The 19639-nt window shown below is 45.6% G+C and overlaps 1 protein-coding gene across 2 annotated transcripts in view; it reads right to left on the bottom strand.

Moving 5' to 3' along the window:
* pigs (phosphatidylinositol glycan anchor biosynthesis, class S) overlaps nt 1-19639 on the bottom strand; it is a 57981-nt gene that overhangs the window by 12672 nt on the left and 25670 nt on the right. For both annotated transcript variants that reach the window (XM_080210720.1, XM_080210721.1), the window contains exons 7-9: nt 17697-17811; nt 8780-8925; nt 459-559 (exon numbers count right to left, since the gene is read on the bottom strand). In XM_080210720.1, coding sequence (XP_080066846.1) covers nt 459-559; nt 8780-8925; nt 17697-17811 — 362 coding nt within the window. The remainder of the gene's footprint in view (nt 1-458; nt 560-8779; nt 8926-17696; nt 17812-19639) is intronic.

Here is a 19639-nt window from a genome sequence, read left to right on the forward strand (position 1 = left end):
GATACAAGCAATTCAACTGCAATTTTATTCACTTGTACAAAGTATTGAAAATGCTCTCCATAGGAGCTCTAAAACTCAGTTTCTGAACTGAAAGGCCCAGGGACTTGGGCTCAGACACTCCCAATGCAGTACTGGGGGAGTGCTGCACAGTCAGAGAGGCTGTCTTCCTGATCAGGCATTGAACTGAGAGCTTGCCTACCACCTCAGCCGAAGTTCCCATGGCCACTATTCAAACAGGGGTAGAGGAATTCTCCACAGTACCCTGGTCAAGATTTATATTTCAAAAACAATTAAAAACCTATTACTTGGAAGCTTGCTGTGCATAATTTGGCTGCCCCACTTCCTACATTACAACAATATCTACATCTCAGAAATACTTCAATGATTCTAAAAAGTGCGCTGAGCTTTCTGAGATGGTGAAAGGTGCTGAAGAATTGCAAATACTTTTTTTGTCTTACCGCAGCTGAGACAGAAACACTTCCATCACTTGAGTCATGTCTACGTTGACCGAGACTGGCAGCTGCGTCTCATTTAGTTGCTGGTGATCCACATTGTAAATCTGATCAGGAAATAAGATTTATATGTTAAGGACCAACTGATCAAAGTACTGAGAAACAGATTACTACTGATTACACCCTAAATTACAGGTCAGTCCTTTGTAAATGTATAACATTTATATACTTACATTCCATGTATAAGTAATAATTTGGATTTATGTAGTATCTTTCATGACCTCTGCATTGGCACATTTTGAAGTGTGGTTAGTCATTATTGTAATGTAGGAAACACAGCAGACCAATTGCACACAACAAGATTTCACAACTTTCTCTGCTACAAAACTCTACGACTATGACAAATAGCAACACAATAATGGCCAAATAACATTTCAGCAATATTGCTTGAATATTGGTCAAGTTACCAGGGTGAATTCCACAAATCTTCCTCACAGTTGTATCATGGGATGATTTATTTTTATTTTTAATTCAGTGCTAAGATGAGTGTGGCACTGGAAAGGCCAGCATTTATTGTTTGTCCCGAAATGCTCTGGCCAAGACGGGGAGGTTGGCAGCTCAGTTCAACACCTCATCTGAAAGACAGCACTTCTAATACTGCGTCACACCTGCAGTTCCGGTACTGGGAGTATCAGTCTGGATTTTGGGCTCAAATCTCAGGAGCAGGATCAGAAACTACACATTCTTACTCAGGGGAAACGAGTCAGGGTTGACACGAAAAGTTGCATTAATTCATTTTTTACAGAAGTATAAAATGCACGACGATTACTGTGTTCAGTTCATGTAATGTCTGTATATACTAATTGTATATGCAATTATACATTGTATACTATTACATACAATGTATATACAGACAGCTTATTGGCCACCACTCGCCCTGTCTTGCTGCAAATAGATTTGTCAGCTCACAATGACGTCATGCCATTCTGCTGCAATATCAAGGGGCAGATCAGTCAATTTCTTCACTAAACATTGGGTGGCCAATGTCATCTTTTTTGACACCTGTCACACTCCCACCATAAACTCCATTCACTTGTTCGGTTTGGTTGCCCTACCCTGGCCATTATTTAACCCTCAAATAACAGCCCTAAAGTAAATTATCTGGCCATTTCATATTACTGCCTGTGGGAACTTGCTGAGCACTAGTCTCCTACATTTACAACACTGACTATATTTAAAAGGGCCTTAGCTGTAAAATGTTTTGGAATGCTCTGGGATCATAAAAGGTGTTGTCCAAATTGAAGTCTTTATTTAAACCACCCACTTGTTCAGACTGAACCATGTGATGCAAAACTGCAGCATCCAATTCATGCCAGAACTGGACATCAAATATTACACCCTGTGTACCACCAGGAATTTTCATTTTGCCATCGTCAGCAGTTCAATGCCATCAACAATGAAACTTTCAGTCATAGAGACCACTTTGCTCATTGTGTCTGCACCAGCTGAAAAATAAGCCACCCAGCATTGTCTCACTCTCCAATATTTGGTCCATGGTCCTCCAGGTTAGCACATTTGAGGTGTGTTTCTCAACATCTCGAGTTGACAGTTTCTATTTCTCTTTCAGACAGTGAGTTCCAGACTCCCAGATTTTTCTAAATCTCCCCTTTAAACATTCAACCAGTCACTTGAAATCAATGCCCCTTTGTCACTGAGCTCTCTGCTACAGTAAATAGGCTCTTCCCATCTACTCTATCCAGAACTTCAGAATTTTGTACATCTCAATCAAACCTCCTGTCAACCTCCTCTTCCCAGAAGAATAATCCCAGCCTATATAATCATTCCTCATCACTCCAATTATACAGTCCTGGCAACAACCTCCTAACTTTCCTCTGTGCCCTCTCTAATGTAATGACATCTTTCCTGTAATGAGGTAACCAGAACTGCACACAGTGCTCAAGGTGTAGCCTAACCAATATTTTACACAGTTCCAGCATAACCTCTTTGTTCTTGTATTCGATACTTTAGTTGATAAATGAAAGAATTCCGTATGTCTTCTTAGCCAGCTGATCAACCTGCCCTGCTATCTTTAGGGATCTGTGCACATTCACTCCCAAAGTCCCTCACTTCCTCCCATTTATCGTGTAATCCTTTCCCTTGTTGGACCTCCCCACGTCACACTTCATTTGAGCAGTCCATTGATGTATTGCTACAGTCTAAAACTATCCTCCTTGCAGTCAATTTTTATGTCATCTGCAAAATTCTTGATCATTCCCCCTACATTTACATCCAAATTATTAATATATTCTACAAAAATCAGCAGATCTAGTATCAAGCCCTATGGAACCCCTCTGGAAACAGCCTTCCAGTTGCAAAAACATACATCAACAATTAACCTTTGTTTCCTGCCACAGAGCTAATTTTGGATTCAGTTTGATAAAGTCCCTTGGATCCCATGGTTTTTTTTTAACCAGTCTGCCAAGTAGGACCTTGTCAAAAGCGTTTCTAAATACCATACAGACCACATTAACTGAACTACCATCAGCAATCCTACTCATTACTGCCTCAAAAATATTCTTTAACAAATCCATGCCAACCTTCCTTGATTAATCAATGCCTTTTTAAGTGACCATTTATCCTGTCCTTCAGAATTGATTCCAGTAATTTTCCCATTGATTGGCCTGTAATTACTCCATCAGTCCATCACTCCCTTTTTAAACAAAGGTACAATATTAGATCTCCGGTCCTCCAACATTTCACCTGTATCCAGTGGGGGTTGGAAAATAATGGTCAGATCTGTTGCAACTTCCTCCTGGTTTCTAACAGCCTGGGGTATTTTCTATCCAGCCCTAGTGTTTTATTCATTTTCAAGGATGCTAATTCTCTTAATACTTCCTCTCTCCCTAAGCTTATTACATCCCAAGATTTCACACTCAACTATAATGTCTGCATTGTTCCCTTTTTTACGACTAGGGACACAAAATATTCAGAATACTAGAATTCACATCTGCTGCCTCCACAAAGGTGACCTTTTTGATCTTTTATGGGCCCTGCTCTTTCCTTAGTCATGCTTTTATAATGTCTAGAGACTGTATCTTCAACATTTTCTTTGCCAGCCTCCCAATCCACATCCACCCATAAACTCATGTCAAAAACTCAGCTGTTTGTATCCTGCCCCGTGCTAAGTCCAACCCATTTATCACAAGTGCATAGTGGCTGCGAGCCTGAGGCAGTGTGTCACCGCATCACCAGAGAACTCAAAGCTAAGTACATCAGTAGTAGATAACACTCAGACCATGTGATCTCAAGAACTGGTTTCAAATACTTGGAGATCCAACTAGAAAGTTTTCTTTCCTTAATGGGCTTTGGTTTATTTTCTCTCTATTACTCTGTCTCAGCAGACTGCATGGCAAAGGAGAGGTTGGGGCTAAAGTGGTGTTTAGTCACAATGCACTGGCTACCATGAAGCAGGCAAACTTGAGGAACCAGTTTTCTGCCAATATTTTGAAAGTTCCTACGGCTTGCAACACAAGTTAAAACTGACATTCGGACAATGATGGTAACACTGTTACAGCAACAGGAAGTTTGGCACAAACAGGAAGCCTCAGAATTTGTAACACATTATAGGATGTCAAACTGTCAAGTTGTAGAGGCACATTTTTAATTTCCTTTGTTCCAGTTGACCTTTAAAAGAGCTTTGGAAATATTTCTGGATTTTCTGGTGTTAACAGTCAACAGAGTCCGTGCTGGGTCACAGGTTGTGTAGTAGGTTAGCAACTGGCCACACTAAATTATCCAGGGAGATTGTTTTAGATCCAGTAACGCAGAGGTAATTTTGCATTTTCCATATCGATGAGGCAGTGTAATTCAGTCTCTGATCACTATGTATGTTTTGTGGTGTATGATAAGCCACAATCTGACAATAGTTACTCTTTCACCTTCCAAAGTCAAGGAAACCACAAGGGATCACGTGATATATTCAATAAGCCAGAATACAGTAACAATTATTTTCTATTTGATCGTCCAGGATTGCCATGATTATTTAGAGACTGGATAAATAAAGGTTCACCCTAGTTTATAAGGAACAAGAATAGCCTTAGATGATTAATCCAAGGAAAAGCCCTTGTGCTAACACTGAGGGATTTTACAATTTAGATGTCCTGGCAAGCTCTGAGTTACAACATTATGGCAAATGTTGCTTTCATCACAGTGAGGATTCCTTCCTGCTGCACTCTGTGCTGAAATTAAAGTACAACATTGCATATGGTGTTCAGGAGAAACAAGAAAGTAAAGGGCAAAGAAGCACTAGAAGACACAGCCAGAGAAAGCAACACACATACAAAAAGGCACAGTGACAGAATAGACTGACACAAATAGCGCACTTTACAGTAATTTTCTCTGTCCAGTTATTTAAAACCAAAGGGAATTTGTGTTGTTGCTTATTTTGGTGCACATTGTGATAACAACAAATGAAATGTATAAAGCTACTTTTCATTATAAATTCAGTAAAATTCAGTTTGTCACAAATGTAGTAAATCACTGCAGCATTATGAAACCTGCCTATGTGGAAATCCTTTGTAGAAAAACAGGAAATTAAACCTTGTGCTATTTTCAGCATTGATGCGCAGATACAAGCACCAGGGAGTGCGAAGCTATGTTGCTATGGATACTGTTGCTAGAGCAACTAGCAACAGGTGTTGCTATGGATGCTGCCTGGATGTTGTTATCCATAAGGCCGCGACTGCAGTGGACCTCTCGAGGCTAAATGCATTCGTTTGGAGATGCAATCATGCACAGAATCATTTGCAACACCTTCAACACTGATACTATAGAGACCATTGCCAGGAAATGCTGCACAAAAAAAATAGAGGGAAGGCTGTAACAAGGTAAAGGATGCTGGTGGCAAAGGAAACTGTATGTACAGCTAACTCATTCAACTTAAAAAGAAATCAGAGGGAAACCTGTAACCGTTATCTCAGAAAATATTGGCAGAAGTCCACATATGGTCCAGTTAGTAAAGGCACTAATCCACACATCAGGATCAATGCCTGGTCTGCATCAAGTTAATTGGCCTCAAATGACAGAGAGATGGGTAAGTCACATCTGGTCACTGCTGCTCTGCCAGAAGCACGTGACATTCAGCCAGGGATCCTGCTTATTATTCGCTGATGCAAGCTGGAATATGTGTTGTTGTGGACATCAGATCAGGGCAAAATTTGAGCTTGATCATGATAATTTTCACAATCAAAGAACCTTTCGACATTAAGATTAGAACAGATGGTACAATAGACTGACTCCCCACCACACAATCTTCAGCAAAAGTTTTTTCCCTCAAGCGAGGAGGGGACAAATCAGAAGCAAAAGGGATAACCAACTTGACCATTTTAGATTCCAAACATTCATCAGATGACGTCTGCTGTGGACCTGTTGCAGCAATGGGCAAACCTGTAGTGGATCCAGGCAGTCTGGGAGGCTGGAACTGATTCGTGCCATGATTAGCCTTTTGAAGCACTTCATAGTGATGGATATCAGAGCCACAGCCGATAGTCATTAAGGCTTGATTTTTCTTAGGTGCTGGGATGACAGTCGTCTTCTTGAAGCAGATGGGGACCTCAGATTGTTGTGAAGAGAGGTTGAATCCCCTACCAGCTGACCCGCACAGGATCTGAGTGCTCGTCCAGGCACCCATCCAGGCCAGTCACTTTCCATGGGTTGACCTTGAGGAGGCTGCTCTAACATCTGCAATGTTGACCAGATAGAGGTTCATCCAGGACTTCCAAGGCAAAAGCTCAAAACGAGCATAGAATGCATTGAGCTCATCAGGGAGGGGTGCATTGGAACCGGTGACTTTACACACCTTCATCTTGTAGCCTGTTATGTCTTGCAGACCCTGCCATAGTCGGCAGGGGTCAGATCGTGTTGTGTGGCATTGTGCTAAATGGGATAGACTTCGAACAGATCCAGCAACACAAGGCTGGGCACCCGTAAGTCGCTGTGGGCCATCAGCAGCAATAGAATTGTACACAACCCCAATCCGTAACCTCATGTCCCAGCATATCCCCCACTTTACCATCATCACCAAGATGGGGAACAACTAGGTTCAATGAAGAGTGCGGGAGGACATGCCAGGAGCAACCTACAAATGAGGTGTCAATCTGGTGAAGTTACAACATTAGACTACTTACCAAACAGCATCAGCAGCAAGTATCAGACAGAGCTAAGTGATTCCACAATTATGGATCAGATCTAAAGCTCTGCAGTCCTGGCTACACCCAGCCGTGAATATTGGTGGACAATTAAACAAATCACTGAAACAGGGGGCTGTGAAAATATCCCCACCCTCAATGTTGGGGAAACCCAGCACATCAGTGCAAAAGATAAAGCTGAAGCATTCACAGCAAGCTTCAGTCAGATGTGCCAAGTGGATGATCCATCTACAATCAAGCAGCACTTACTCAACAATAACCTGCTCATGGTCACTCCGTTTGGGTTCTGCCAAGGTCACAACTCCTGACCTCATTACAGCCTTGGTACAAACATAGACAAAAGAGCTGAAATCTAGAGTTCAGAGTGACTGCCTCCAACACCAAGGCAGCAGTTGACCACGTACGGCATCAAAGAGCCCTAACCCTAATGCACAGCAAAACTGGAGTCAATGAGAATCAGGGGAAAACTCTCTGCTTGTTGGAGTTATACGTGGCACAAAGGAAGGTGGTTGTGGTGATTGGAAGTCAATCATCTCAGCTCCGAGACATCACTGCAGGAGTCCCTCAGGATAGTGTCCCAGAACCAATCACCTTCAGCAGCTTCATCAATGACCTCCCTTCCATCATATGGCCAGAAGTGGGGATGTTTGCTGACGACTGCACAATGTTCAGCACCTTCATGACTCCTCAGATACTGAAGCAGTTAATGTCCAAACGCAGCAAGAGCTGGACAATATCTGGGTTTGGGCTGATAAGTGGCGAGTAACATTCATACCACATAAATGCTAGGCAATGACCATTTCTAACAAGAGAGAATCTAATCATTACCCCTTGACATTCAATGATATTACCATCGTTGAATGTCCCACTATCAACATACGGGGGGGTTACCACTGACCAGAAACTGAACTGGAGTAGCCATATAAACACTGTGGTTACCATAGCAGGTGAAAGGCTAGAAATTCTGCAGCAAGGAACTCACCTTCTGACCCCGCCAAAGCCTGTCCACCACCTAAAAGGAACAAGTCAGGAGTGTAATGGAATACTCCCCACTTGCCTGGATGAATGCAACTCCAGCAATACTCAAGACATTCAACACTATCCAAAACAAAGCAGCCCACTTCGTTGCTACCGGTGCACAAACTTTCAATCTCTCCACCACCGACAAATATAATGGCAGCCGTGCATACCATCTACAATATGAACTACAAAAACTCACTAATGTTCCTTGGGCAGCATCTTCCAAACCCATGATCACTTCCATCTAGAAGGACAAAGGCAGTAGATACTTGGGAACGTGATCACCTGGAGGTTCTCTTCCAAGCCACTCACCATTTGACTTCAAAATATATCTCTGATCCTTCACTGACTCTGGGTCAAAATTCTGGAACACACTCTGTAACAGCACAGTGGATGTACCTACACCTCAGGGACTGTAGCTGTTCAAGAAGGCTGCTTAGCACCACATTCAGCCAGCATTTATTGCCCATCCCAAAAATAAATAACAAGAAGACCATTATAGCTAGATAGATTATGGACAATGAGACATTTTAAGTGTGGATTGGACTAAGTTAGATTTGAGAGGGCATCTCTGAATAAAGGTTGGGCTGAGTGGTAGATGCAGACTTATTATTGCATTTCAAATAATAACTAGATGGGTAGCTCACTGTGGCTATTATCATAACGTACAGAAGGTAGGTGGGTTTGCACTTCATAACTGCAATCTCCTGGAACTAGGTTTTAATTACTTCAGTGAGTCAGAGAGGAATTTTCCAGATTTTTCTTCCCAGAATGGCTTGAGGGATTTTTACCAGGCTTTAGACGCAGCATGGTGGCACAGTGGCTAACAATGCTGCCTCACAGCGCCAGTGACCTGAGTTTGATTCCGCCCTCAGGTGACTATGTGGAGTTTGCATGTTCTCTTCCTGTCTGCGTGGGTTTCCTCCCACAATCCAAAAACGTGCTGGTTAGGTGGATTGCCCCTTATAAGAGCTTGCTGTGCAAATGGCTGCTGCATTAGCATGAACAGGAATGGATCTTGCAGTTCAGAATATTATTTGTGAAACACCAGATGGAAGAGAGCTCAATAAACACAATATTTTTTTCTTTAAAAGGCATTACCATGATTCCTCCCCATCGTGAGCTGTGAAAGGCGTTTGATTCAACAGGAGATCCATGACTGTCACGGATGTACAGAGGAGAATGAGAATATTCAGGAACATAAAGAAGGAAATTTAAAACTGGGTAGCTTGAAGCAACACTGGACCCTAGGAATAAACAAAACCAAGAGTTAAGCTTCATGGGGGCTTAGTCGTCCTCATCAACATCAATCTTCTGTAGAAATAGTGTACATTCAAGGCACGGAACTGCTACATTCACATCTGCAATTTTCTTTCCTTCATAAACCCTCCCAGGACAGGGTAAGATAGAGAGTAAAGTTCCCTCTACACTGTCCCCCATCAAACACTCCCAGGAAAGGCACAGCGAGGGGTTAGATACAGCGTAAAGCTCCCTCTGCACTGTCCCCATCAAACACTCCCAGGACAGGTACAACACGGGGTTAGATACAGAGTAAAGCTCCCTCTACACTGTCCCCATCAAACACTCCCAGGACAGGTACAGCACGGGGTTAGATACAGAGTAAAGCTCCCTCTACACTGTCCCCATCAAACACTCCCAGAACAGGTACAGCACGGGGTTAGATACAGAGTAAAGCTTCCTTTAAACTTCCTCTCATGGTCCCTCAGCACCAATTCCTATGGCACCTATCAGCCATCCTGTGATGTTCCGAACACCTGCCAGCTTTTCATGTCAGTGATAATGATTCTCAGCTTTGCGGCTCATGCTACTAAAACTGGACCAAGGAGATTCAGTCTGGTGTAGGTCATTCTCCATTTATCCAAAGTCTAGGATCACAACTTCCATCAATATTACTGCAATCCACTGCTCACTGCATCAGCTATAAGCTCTAACTTCAAGAGGACAGGATGTGAGCATGGGTACTAATCTGGCACGGAGTGCAATGCACTTAGGAGCTGTGATCTCTGCATTTACATAACACGTATAGGAATTGAGCAATTCCCTACACTACAATAGCGCTCAGGCTGAAAATGCACCATTAGCTTGCCAGTAAAGTGCTTTGTGACATCCTGAGACTGTGAAAATATATATATTTTATATAAATACAAGTTGCCTTTTTCTCAAGTAAATTGCGCATTCCACATTGGATGCAAACTCCTAGCACCTAATTTCTTTTAGCAACGTTACATAAATGACGATTCTAGATTCCAAATAATACCATTTTACACACATCCTACTTTTTCTCAACTCCAATCAATTTATTCATGAGCTTACATCTGGAAGTCAGAGGATTTCTATCCACAGAGCAATGTGTAAAAACCAGATAGCAGGTGCTGCACATTGTACCAGTGTGGAAGCATATCTGGAGGTAGTTGCTGCATTAACAGCCTAACCCATCAGGCTTGTCTCTGGTTCCGGGGCATGAGAGATCAAATCTGGAGGAAGATGGCAGAGGAATTGGGAGCAGAGATCATAGAATCTCTACAGTGCAGAATTAAGCCATTCAGCTCATCTAGCCTGCACCTACAATCCCAGTAAGAAGTCTAACAACACCAGGTTTAAGTCCAACCAATTTATTTGACAATAAACTCACAAGCTTTCGGGGTTTGCCCCTTCATTAGGTGAATGGAGAGTTCTGGCCTCAGACAGAGCATATAACAGCACACACAGTTTACAAATTACTAATTAGAATGCAAGTCTTTACAACTAACCTGCTATTCAAGTCTTAAAGATGCCGACAATGTGAATGGAAAGAGCATTATGCATAGGTTAAAGAGGTGTGTATTGTCTCCAGACAGTAAAGTAAGTGAGGTTTTGCAAACCCAAGCAAGTCATGGGGGTTACAGATAGTGTGACATGAACCCAAGATCCCGGTTGAGGCCGTCCTCACGTGTGCGGAACTTGGCTATCAGTTTCCGCTCAGCGACTCTGCGCTGTCATGTGTCGTGAAGGCCGCCTTGGAGAACACTTACCCAAAGGTCAGAGGGTGAATGCCCATGACTGCTGAAGTGTTCGCCAACAGGAAGGGAACAGTCTTGACTGGTGGTTGTCAAGCGATGTTCATTCATCCATTGTCATAGCGTCTGCATGGTCTCCCCAATGTACCATGCTTCAGGACATCCTTTCCTGCAGCGTATTAGTTAGACAACGTTGACCGAGTTGCAACAGTATTTACCGTGTACCTGGTGGATGGTATTCTCACGTGTGATGATGTCATCCATGTCGATGGTCCGGCATGTTTTGCACAGGTTGCTGTGGCAGGGTTGTGTGGTGTTGTGGTCACTGTTCTGAAGGCTGGGTAGTTTGCTGTGAACAATGGTCTGTTTGAGGTTGTGCAGTTGTTTGAAGGCAAGAAGTGGGGGTGTGGAGATGGCCCTGGCGAGATGTTCATCTTCATCAATGATATGTTGAAGACTTCGGAGAAGATGTCGTAGCTTCTCTGCTCCGGGCAAGTACTGAACGACGAAGGGTACTCTGTCCACCATGTCCCATGTTTATCCTCTGAGGAGATCGGTGCAGTTTTTCGCTGTGGCGCATCGGAACTATCGATCGATGAGTCGAGTGCCATATCCTGTTCTTATGAGGGCATCTTTCATCGTCTGGAGGTGTCTGTCATGATCCTCCTCAATGGAACAGATCCTGTGTATACGGAGGGCTTGTCCATAGGGGATGGCTTCTTTAACGTATTTAGGGTGGAAGCTGGAGAAGTGGAGCATTGTGAGGGTGTCTGCGGGCTTGCGGTACAGTGAGGTGCTGAGGTGGCCATCCTTGATGAAGGTACGTGTGTCCAAGAATGCAACCGATTCCGGAGAATAGTTTATGGTGAGTCTGATGGTGGGGTGGAACGTATCATGCCAACAATCCCATCCAGACCCTATCCCTTTAACACCATGTCTTTACCCTGCTGGTCCCTGACACTGAGGGGCAATTTAGCACGGCCAATCAACCTAACCCGCACATCTTTGGACTGTGTGAGGCAACCCATGCAGACACAGGGAGAACATGCAGACTGGAATAGTTTCTACAGATTGGAGGGTAGCTAATGTAAGCCCTCTATTCAAAAAGAGAGGTAGAGAAAAAACAGGAAACTACAGATTGGTGAGCCTAATGTCAGTACGGGGGCAGTTGCTAGAGTCCATTATCAAGGATTTCATAACTCGGCATTTGGAACGCAGCGGTATAATCAGACAAAGTCAGCATGGATTTACAAAAGGGAAATCATGGTTGATGATCCTATTGAAATTATTTGAGGATGTTAGTAGAGTCGAATGAGGAGAACCAGCGGATGTGGTTTATTTAGACTTTCAGAAGGCTTTCGACAAAGTCTCACACAACAAACTACTATGTAAAGTTAAAACACATGGGAGTGCAGGTAATGTCTTGAGATGGATAGAAAGCTGGTTAGCAGATAGAAAGCAAAGAGTTGGCATAAATGGGTCCTCTTTTGATTGGCAGTCAGTGACTAGTGGGGTTCCACAGGGATCTGTGCTAAGACCCCAACTGTTCACATTATATATTAATGATTAGTTTTGGTCGCCGCACTTACGCAAGGATATTTTGGCCTTGGAGGGAGTACAGAGGAGGTTTACTAGGCTGATACCGGAGTTGAGGGGGTTGAGCTATGAGGAGAGGCTGAATAAACTAGGCTTGTACTCGTTAGAGTTTAGAAGAATGAGGGGAGATCTCATTGAGACATATAAGATGATGAATGGGATGGATAGGATAGAGGTGGAGAGACTCTTCCTGCTCAGAAAGGACAGTAGGACTAGGGGTCACAGCCTCAAGATAAAGGGGGGGTGGTTTAGAACGGAGTTGAGGAGGAACTTCTTCACTCAAAGGGTGGTGAATCTCTGGAATTCTCTGCCCGTTGAAGTGGTGGAGGCTGCCTCGCTAAATATTTTTAAGAAGCGGGTTGATGGGTTTTTGATAAGCGAGGGGATTAAGGGTTATGGGGAGAGGGCGGGAATGTGGAACTGAGCCACGACAGATCAGCCATGATCTTAATGAATGGCGGGGCAGGCTTGAAGGGCTAGATGGCCTACTCCTGCTCCTATTTCTTATGTTCTTATGTATTATGTTCTTATTTGGAAGAGGGAATGGAATGTATTATCTCCAGATTTGCAGATGATACCAAGTTAGGTAGGAGGGTGAGCTGTGAGGAGGATGCAGAGATGCTTCCTTTGGACAGGCAGAGTTTCTAGGCATCTACATGACAGATGTAGTATAATGTGGATAAATGTGAGGTTATCCACTTTGGTAGCAATAATAAGGCGACAGATTATTGCTTCAATGGCTGTAAATTGAGAGAAGTGGATACTCAACGAGACCTTGGAATCCTCTTGCATCAGTTGCTGAAAGTAAGCACAAAGGTACAGCAGGCAGTAAAGAAGGTAAATGGTATGTTGGCCTTCATTGTGAGAGGATTTGAGAATAGGATAGGGATGTTTTTGTATTTGCAATTACATAGAGCATTGGTGAGGCTACACCTGGAGTATTGTGTGCAGTTCTGATGTCCTTATCTGAGGAAGGATGTCTTTGCTATAGGGGGAGTACGGCGAAGGTTTAGCAGGCTGATTCCTGGGATGGCAGTTCTGCCATATGAGGATTCACTAAGTTGGTTAGGATTATATTCGCGGGAGTTCAGAAGAGTGGGAGGGGGATCTCATAGAAACTTATAAAATTCTAAATAGGATGGGGTTAGACAGAGTAGGTTCAGAGAGAATGTTCCCAATGGTGCGGGGAGTCCAGAAATAGGGGTCATGGCTTGAGGGTAAGGGGTAAACCTTTTAGAACTGAGGTGAGGTGAACTTCCTTCACCCAGAGGGTGGTGAATGTGTGGAATTCACTATCACAGAAAGTAGTTGAGGCCAAAATGTTTGATCTCAAGAAGAAATTAGACATAGCTCTTGGGGCTAAAGAGATCAAGGGATATCGGGCGGAAGGGGGTGTGTGGAAGATCAGCCATGATGAAAATGAATGGTGGAGCACTTTGTTCTGCCATCAAATTCTCATGATGGACATCTGGCAAGATTAGGGCCAGTTACAGACAGCAGGGGGAAGTTGTGTGTGGAACCGGAGGAGATTGGAGAAGTATTGAACCAATATTTCTCTTCGGTGTTCACGCAGGGGGACATGAATATAGCTGAGGAGGACATTGGGTTGCAGGGGTGTAAAATAGACAGTATTATGGTTGATAAAGAGGATGTGCTGGAAATTCTTGAGGGGCTGAAAATAGATAAGTCCCCTGGTCCGGATGGGATCTACCCTAGGATTCTCTGGGAGGCTAGAGAGGTGATTGCAGAGCCTCTGGCTCAGATCTTCAGGTCGTCATTGGTCTCTGGTGTAGTCCCGGAGGATTGGAGGATAGCGAATGTTGTCCCATTGTTTAAGAAGGGGAACAGAGACTTTGCCGGGAATTATAGACCGGTGAGTCTTACTTCTGTTGTGGGCAAGGTTTTAGAAAAAATTATTAGGGATAGGATTTATAGTTATTTGGAGTGTAATGAATTGATTAGAAATAGTCAACATGGTTTTGTAGCGGGTAGGTCGTGCCTTACTAACCTTATTGAGTTTTTTGAGAAGGTGACCAAAGAGGTGGATGGGGGTAAGGCAGTTGACGTGGTATACATGGATTTTAGTAAGGCGTTCGATAAGGTTCACCATGGTAGGCTTCTGCAGAAAATGCAGATGTATGGGATTGTGGGTAATCTAGGAAGTTGGATCAGGAATTGGCTATCAGATAGGAGACAGAGGGTGGTGGTGGATGGTAAATATTCATCATGGAGTACAGTTACGAGTGGTGTGCCTCAGGGATCTGTTTTGGGGCCACTGTTGTTTGTAATTTTTATTAATGATCTGGATGAGGGTATAGTTGGGTGGATTAGTAAATTTGCTGATGACACCAAAATTGGAGGTGTGGTAGATTGTGAGGAAGGGTGTCATAGTCTGCAGGGAGACTTAGATAGGTTGCAGAGCTGGGCCGAGAGGTGGCGGATGGAATTTAATGCGGAGAAGTGTGAGGTAATTCACTTTGGTAGGAGCAACAGATGTGTCGAGTATAGGGCTAATGGGAGGACTTTGAATAGTGTGGATGAACAGAGGGATCTAGGTGTGTGTGTACATAGATCCCTGAAAGTTGGGAATCAAGTAGATAAGGTTGTTAAGAAGGCGTATGGTGTCTTGGCGTTTATTGGTAGGGGGATTGAATTTAGGAGTCGCAGTGTAATGTTGCAACTGTACACTACTCTAGTGCGGCCGCACTTGGAGTACTGTGTGCAGTTCTGGTCCCCGCATTACAAGAAGGATGTGGAGGCATTGGAGAGGGTGCAGAGGAGGTTTACTAGGATGGTGCCTGGTATGGTGGGGAGGTCCTATGAGGAGAGACTGAGGGATTTAGGGTTGTTTTCGTTGGAAAGAAGGCGGCTAAGAGGGGATCTTATTGAAACATATAAGATGATTAGAGGTTTAGATAGGGTGGATAGTGATAGCCTTTTTCCTCGGATGGAGAAAGCTAGCACGAGGGGGCATGGCTTTAAATTAAGGGGGGGTAGCTACAGGACGGATGTCAGGGGTAGGTTCTTTACCCAGCGGGTGGTGAAGGATTGGAATGCCCTGCCTGCTGCAGTTGTAAATGCGTCTAGTTTGGGGGCGTTTAAGAGATCTCTGGATAGGTTTATGGACGAAAAGGGATTGGTATAGGCTAGTGGGTCATTGTTTTTATAACTGGTCGGCGCAACATCGTGGGCCGAAGGGCCTGTTCTGCGCTGTAATGTTCTATGTTCTATGTTCTTTGATGACAGCATTTCAGAGCTTTGTTGTGGTGAGTTTTATAGGCCCAGGATTCTTTGCCACACAATAGGTTAGCGAGGATAACGGCAAGACAGATTTTGATTTTGGTCTTCAGCTTAATACCATGCTGCTTCCAGACGTGATCATGGAGCTGACTGTGAGCACAAATTGCTCTCAAGATGTGTGCAATGATATCTTCATGAATTGTGAGGCATCTCTGGAGAGCACATTACCCAGGTATGAGAATTTTTATACAGTCATGAGACTGATAGTATCAATGGCTCTGTCTGCTGCTTCATGGTGTGCCTGCAGCTGCCTGAAACATAAACTCCGTCATGGAGACAATGATTTGTAGACCAAAGTTTAGCATTCAAAAATTTGCTTGCCAAAGCCTGGAGGATTTCTTCTTGTGATTTTTGATGGACAAGAACGTACCAGAATGGTAAGTGAATAAATATCTACCACGAATGCCAGAACAACCCAGAAGGGCATAAAAGTCCTCCTCTATTCCTATATATTTCCAGGAGGATGGCTGTGAGCAGGAATGTACCTGCTATGCCCAGCCTAGCCGCCAAGGGAAGCCACACAAATGGGCAGCAATTATGCAGAACACATAATTCAAGGAGATTCTCTTTTCATTTAAAAATCGCACTTGCTTAAAATTAAAATGCCTGACACGTGTCCAGACAGCTAAAAGAGGTCATACAAGGCATGTCAACTCATTTATTCCATAAAGTCTCTTCACGTCTACTGAATTCGATGACATAAAATTTATTTACTAACCCGCATTCTTTGTCAATTAAGCCGTCTAATCAAAGCAGCATTCCAACAATATGTGCGCGCGAGAGAGGAAGAGGGCGCGCGCGCGCGCGCGAGAGAGGAAGAGGGCGCGCGCGCGCGCGCGAGCGCGCGAGAGAGGAAGAGGGCGCGCGCGCGCGCGAGCGAGAGAGGAAGAGGGCGCGCGCGCGCGCGAGAGAGGAAGAGGGCGCGCGCGCGAGAGAGGAAGAGGGCGTGCGCGCGCGCGAGAGAGGAAGAGGGCGCGCGCGCGAGAGAGGAAGAGGGCGCGCGCGCGAGAGAGGAAGAGGGCGCGCGCGCGAGAGAGGAAGAGGGCGCGCGCGCGAGAGAGGAAGAGGGCGCGCGCGCGCGCGAGAGAGGAAGATGGCGCGCGCGCGCGCGCGAGAGAGGAAGAGGGCGCGCGCGCGCGCGAGAGGAAGAGGGCGCGCGCGCGCGCGCGAGAGAGGAAGAGGGCGCGCGCGCGCGCGAGAGAGGAAGAGGGCGCGCGCGCGCGCGAGAGAGGAAGAGGGCGCGCGCGCGCGCGCGAGAGAGGAAGAGGGCGCGCGCGCGAGAGAGGAAGAGGGCGCGCGCGCGAGAGAGGAAGAGGGCACGTGCGCGCGAGAGAGAGGAAGAGGGCGCGCGCGAGAGAGGAAGAGGGCGCGCGCACGAGAGAGAGGAAGAGGGCGCGCGCGCGAGAGGAAGAGGGCGCGCGCGCGAGAGAGAGGAAGAGGGCGCGCGCGCGAGAGAGAGGAAGAGGGCGCGCGCGCGAGAGAGAGGAAGAGGGCGCGCGCGCGAGAGAGAGGAAGAGGGCGCGCGCGAGAGAGGAAGAGGGCGCGCGCGAGAGAGAGGAAGAGGGCGTGCGCGAGAGAGAGGAAGAGGGCGCGCGCAAGAGAGAGGAAGAGGGCGTGCGCGAGAGAGAGGAAGAGGGCGCGCGTGCACGAGAGAGGAAGAGGGCGCGCGTGCACGAGAGAGGAAGAGGGCGCGCGCGCGCGAGAGAGGAAGAGGGCGCGCGCGCGAGAGAGAGGAAGAGGGCGCGCGCGCGAGAGAGAGGAAGAGGGCGCGCGCGCGAGAGAGGAAGAGGGCGCGCGTGCGCGAGAGAGGAAGAGGGCGCGCGCGAGAGAGGAAGAGGGCGCACGCGAGAGAGAGGAAGAGGGCGCGCGCCGAGAGAGGCAGAGAGCGCGCGCGCAAGAGGCAGAGAGTGCGCGCCGAGAGAGGCAGAGAGTGCGCGCCGAGAGAGGCAGAGAGCGCGCGCGCGAGAGGCAGAGAGTGCGCGCCGAGAGAGGCAGAGAGCGCGCGCCGAGAGAGGCAGAGAGCGCGCGCATGCGAGAAAGTGGCAGAGAGCGCGCGCGAGAGACAGAGAGCGCACGTGCGCAAGCGAATAGAGGGAGATTCTTACCCAGCTTGGCTTCAACTGGATTGATCACATGGGGCAAACTGTCCTCATTTAGCGAAAAGCTCGATGATGCCTTATCGAAGCGTGGGGTTACTCCTAGAACTGCATAATATAGTACCTGCAAAGAGACAGTTAGTGTTAGACTCAGAATCCCCTCAGCACACTCAGTGAAATGGCAACGAATCAGTTCGAAGTCTCACATCTCCAGATTAAAGTCCAGCAGGTTTGTCCTTACTGTGCTTACCCCAGTCCAACGCCAGCATCTGCACATAATGAATCAGTTATCAGGCCTCAACCAAAAATGATATACGCACACAAAATGCACCCAGTCAAACATTCTGCACACAATCTCTTTCCATTAGCAACCAGGACATAAAGGAGTCTGAGCTTTCCCCTCCCTGTGAGGATGGAATGGACCTCCACATAACAGGCTCTTCAAAACTCAACAATCATTGAGACAAAGTTCCAACACTTGCAAAATATAGTCACTGATGTGGACAATCTTGCTGATCCTTCTACAGGTTCAAGGCTACTTAGAAAGAGTTCCTCACCTTCCCTGACAGGGGTAAAGCCAACATGTTTCACTCAGTTTTTTTTAACCTAACACAGCAAGTAATTAGGAAATATCTGGAGCTAATTCTTCACTATATTATTTCTCCCACAGTCTAAAAGACGTGCTGGTTAGGTGCACTGGTCATGTTAAATTCTCCCTCAGTGTACTCAAATAGCACCAGAGTGTAGTGACTAGAGAATTTTCACAGTAACTTCATTGTAGTGTTAATATAAACCTACTTATGACTAATTAATAAATTTTGAAGATATACAGAGTAATTCAGCAAAACACCCTTTATTATGCACCAAAGAGAAGGGCTGTGCCTGCAGCTTACAGTCTACACCTCGGGATCTACAACACCAGTCCGGGTTCAGCAGCAAGTTTCAAAACCCCCGTTGACCATTTCTCACTGGGCAAGCCTCCGCTTGCTCAATAAGGAAGTCTGTACTCCACAAATCCCAAAAGGAGATCTATTGATGACCCTGCGTAGCCATCATCACAAACTACATTTCTCACCATGCCTATTTATTTCAAAAACTGGACAAAGACAATATAATAAGTGAAGCCATGGCTGGCCATGACTCACACAAAAACAATGTTTGGAAAAGCAGAGGCTGACACCTCATTATCTCTGAAGGTATACTAAAGACCCCGGTGACCGCAGAGATCAAATTTCAAAGGATTTGCACAGAAGTGGACAGATGGGAATCACACAACTCAGAATAAGGGCTCTGTCTGGGTTTGAAGCCGGTTCCCCACCGAAGCAGTTTCTACTGGAATATCTGAACTTCTATGCCAGCATCTATAAGGCCAATTCATCTCCATGTATCTATCTCAACAGGGAAGTCATCCCAACCAAGAATTTAATTATTCAGTGTTAAAGACTTCAGCCTGTCAACACTGAAAAAAATACACCAACGAACTGATTCTGGTTTCAAACTTACACAAAACAATAATTCCCATTTTGCGTCTGGTCTTTGTTCTGTATCTCTTTCTTTTCTTTATTCCAGCTTCATTACCACTGAATGAAAAGGAGGACAAGTGTCATCCATCGATGGGCTTGCTGAGGGAGCACCACCCTGTCAAATGGGAATTGTTGAGGGAGTTCTGCGCCATGGGTCAGTATTGAGGCAGCTCTGCACTGTCGAAGGGACAGTGTTGCAGGAGGTCTGCACCATGGAAGGGTCAGTATTGAGGCAGCTCTGCACTGTCGAAGGGGCAGTGTTGAGGAAGTGCCGCATCGGAGAAGCAGTGCGAAGGTAACGTCACACCATCGGAGGGTCAGTATTGAGGTAGCACTGGTTACCTCTCTCAATGCTGTTTGATGGAGCTTGGAATGCATGCTAATTGGCGGCAGCTTTTCAGTACATTAGTGAATTTGGCAGTAAAACAC

Source organism: Carcharhinus amblyrhynchos, chromosome 23, assembly GCF_965287045.1.
Source record: "Carcharhinus amblyrhynchos chromosome 23, sCarAmb.v2.hapA, whole genome shotgun sequence".
Taxonomy (NCBI): Eukaryota; Metazoa; Chordata; class Chondrichthyes; order Carcharhiniformes; family Carcharhinidae; genus Carcharhinus; species Carcharhinus amblyrhynchos.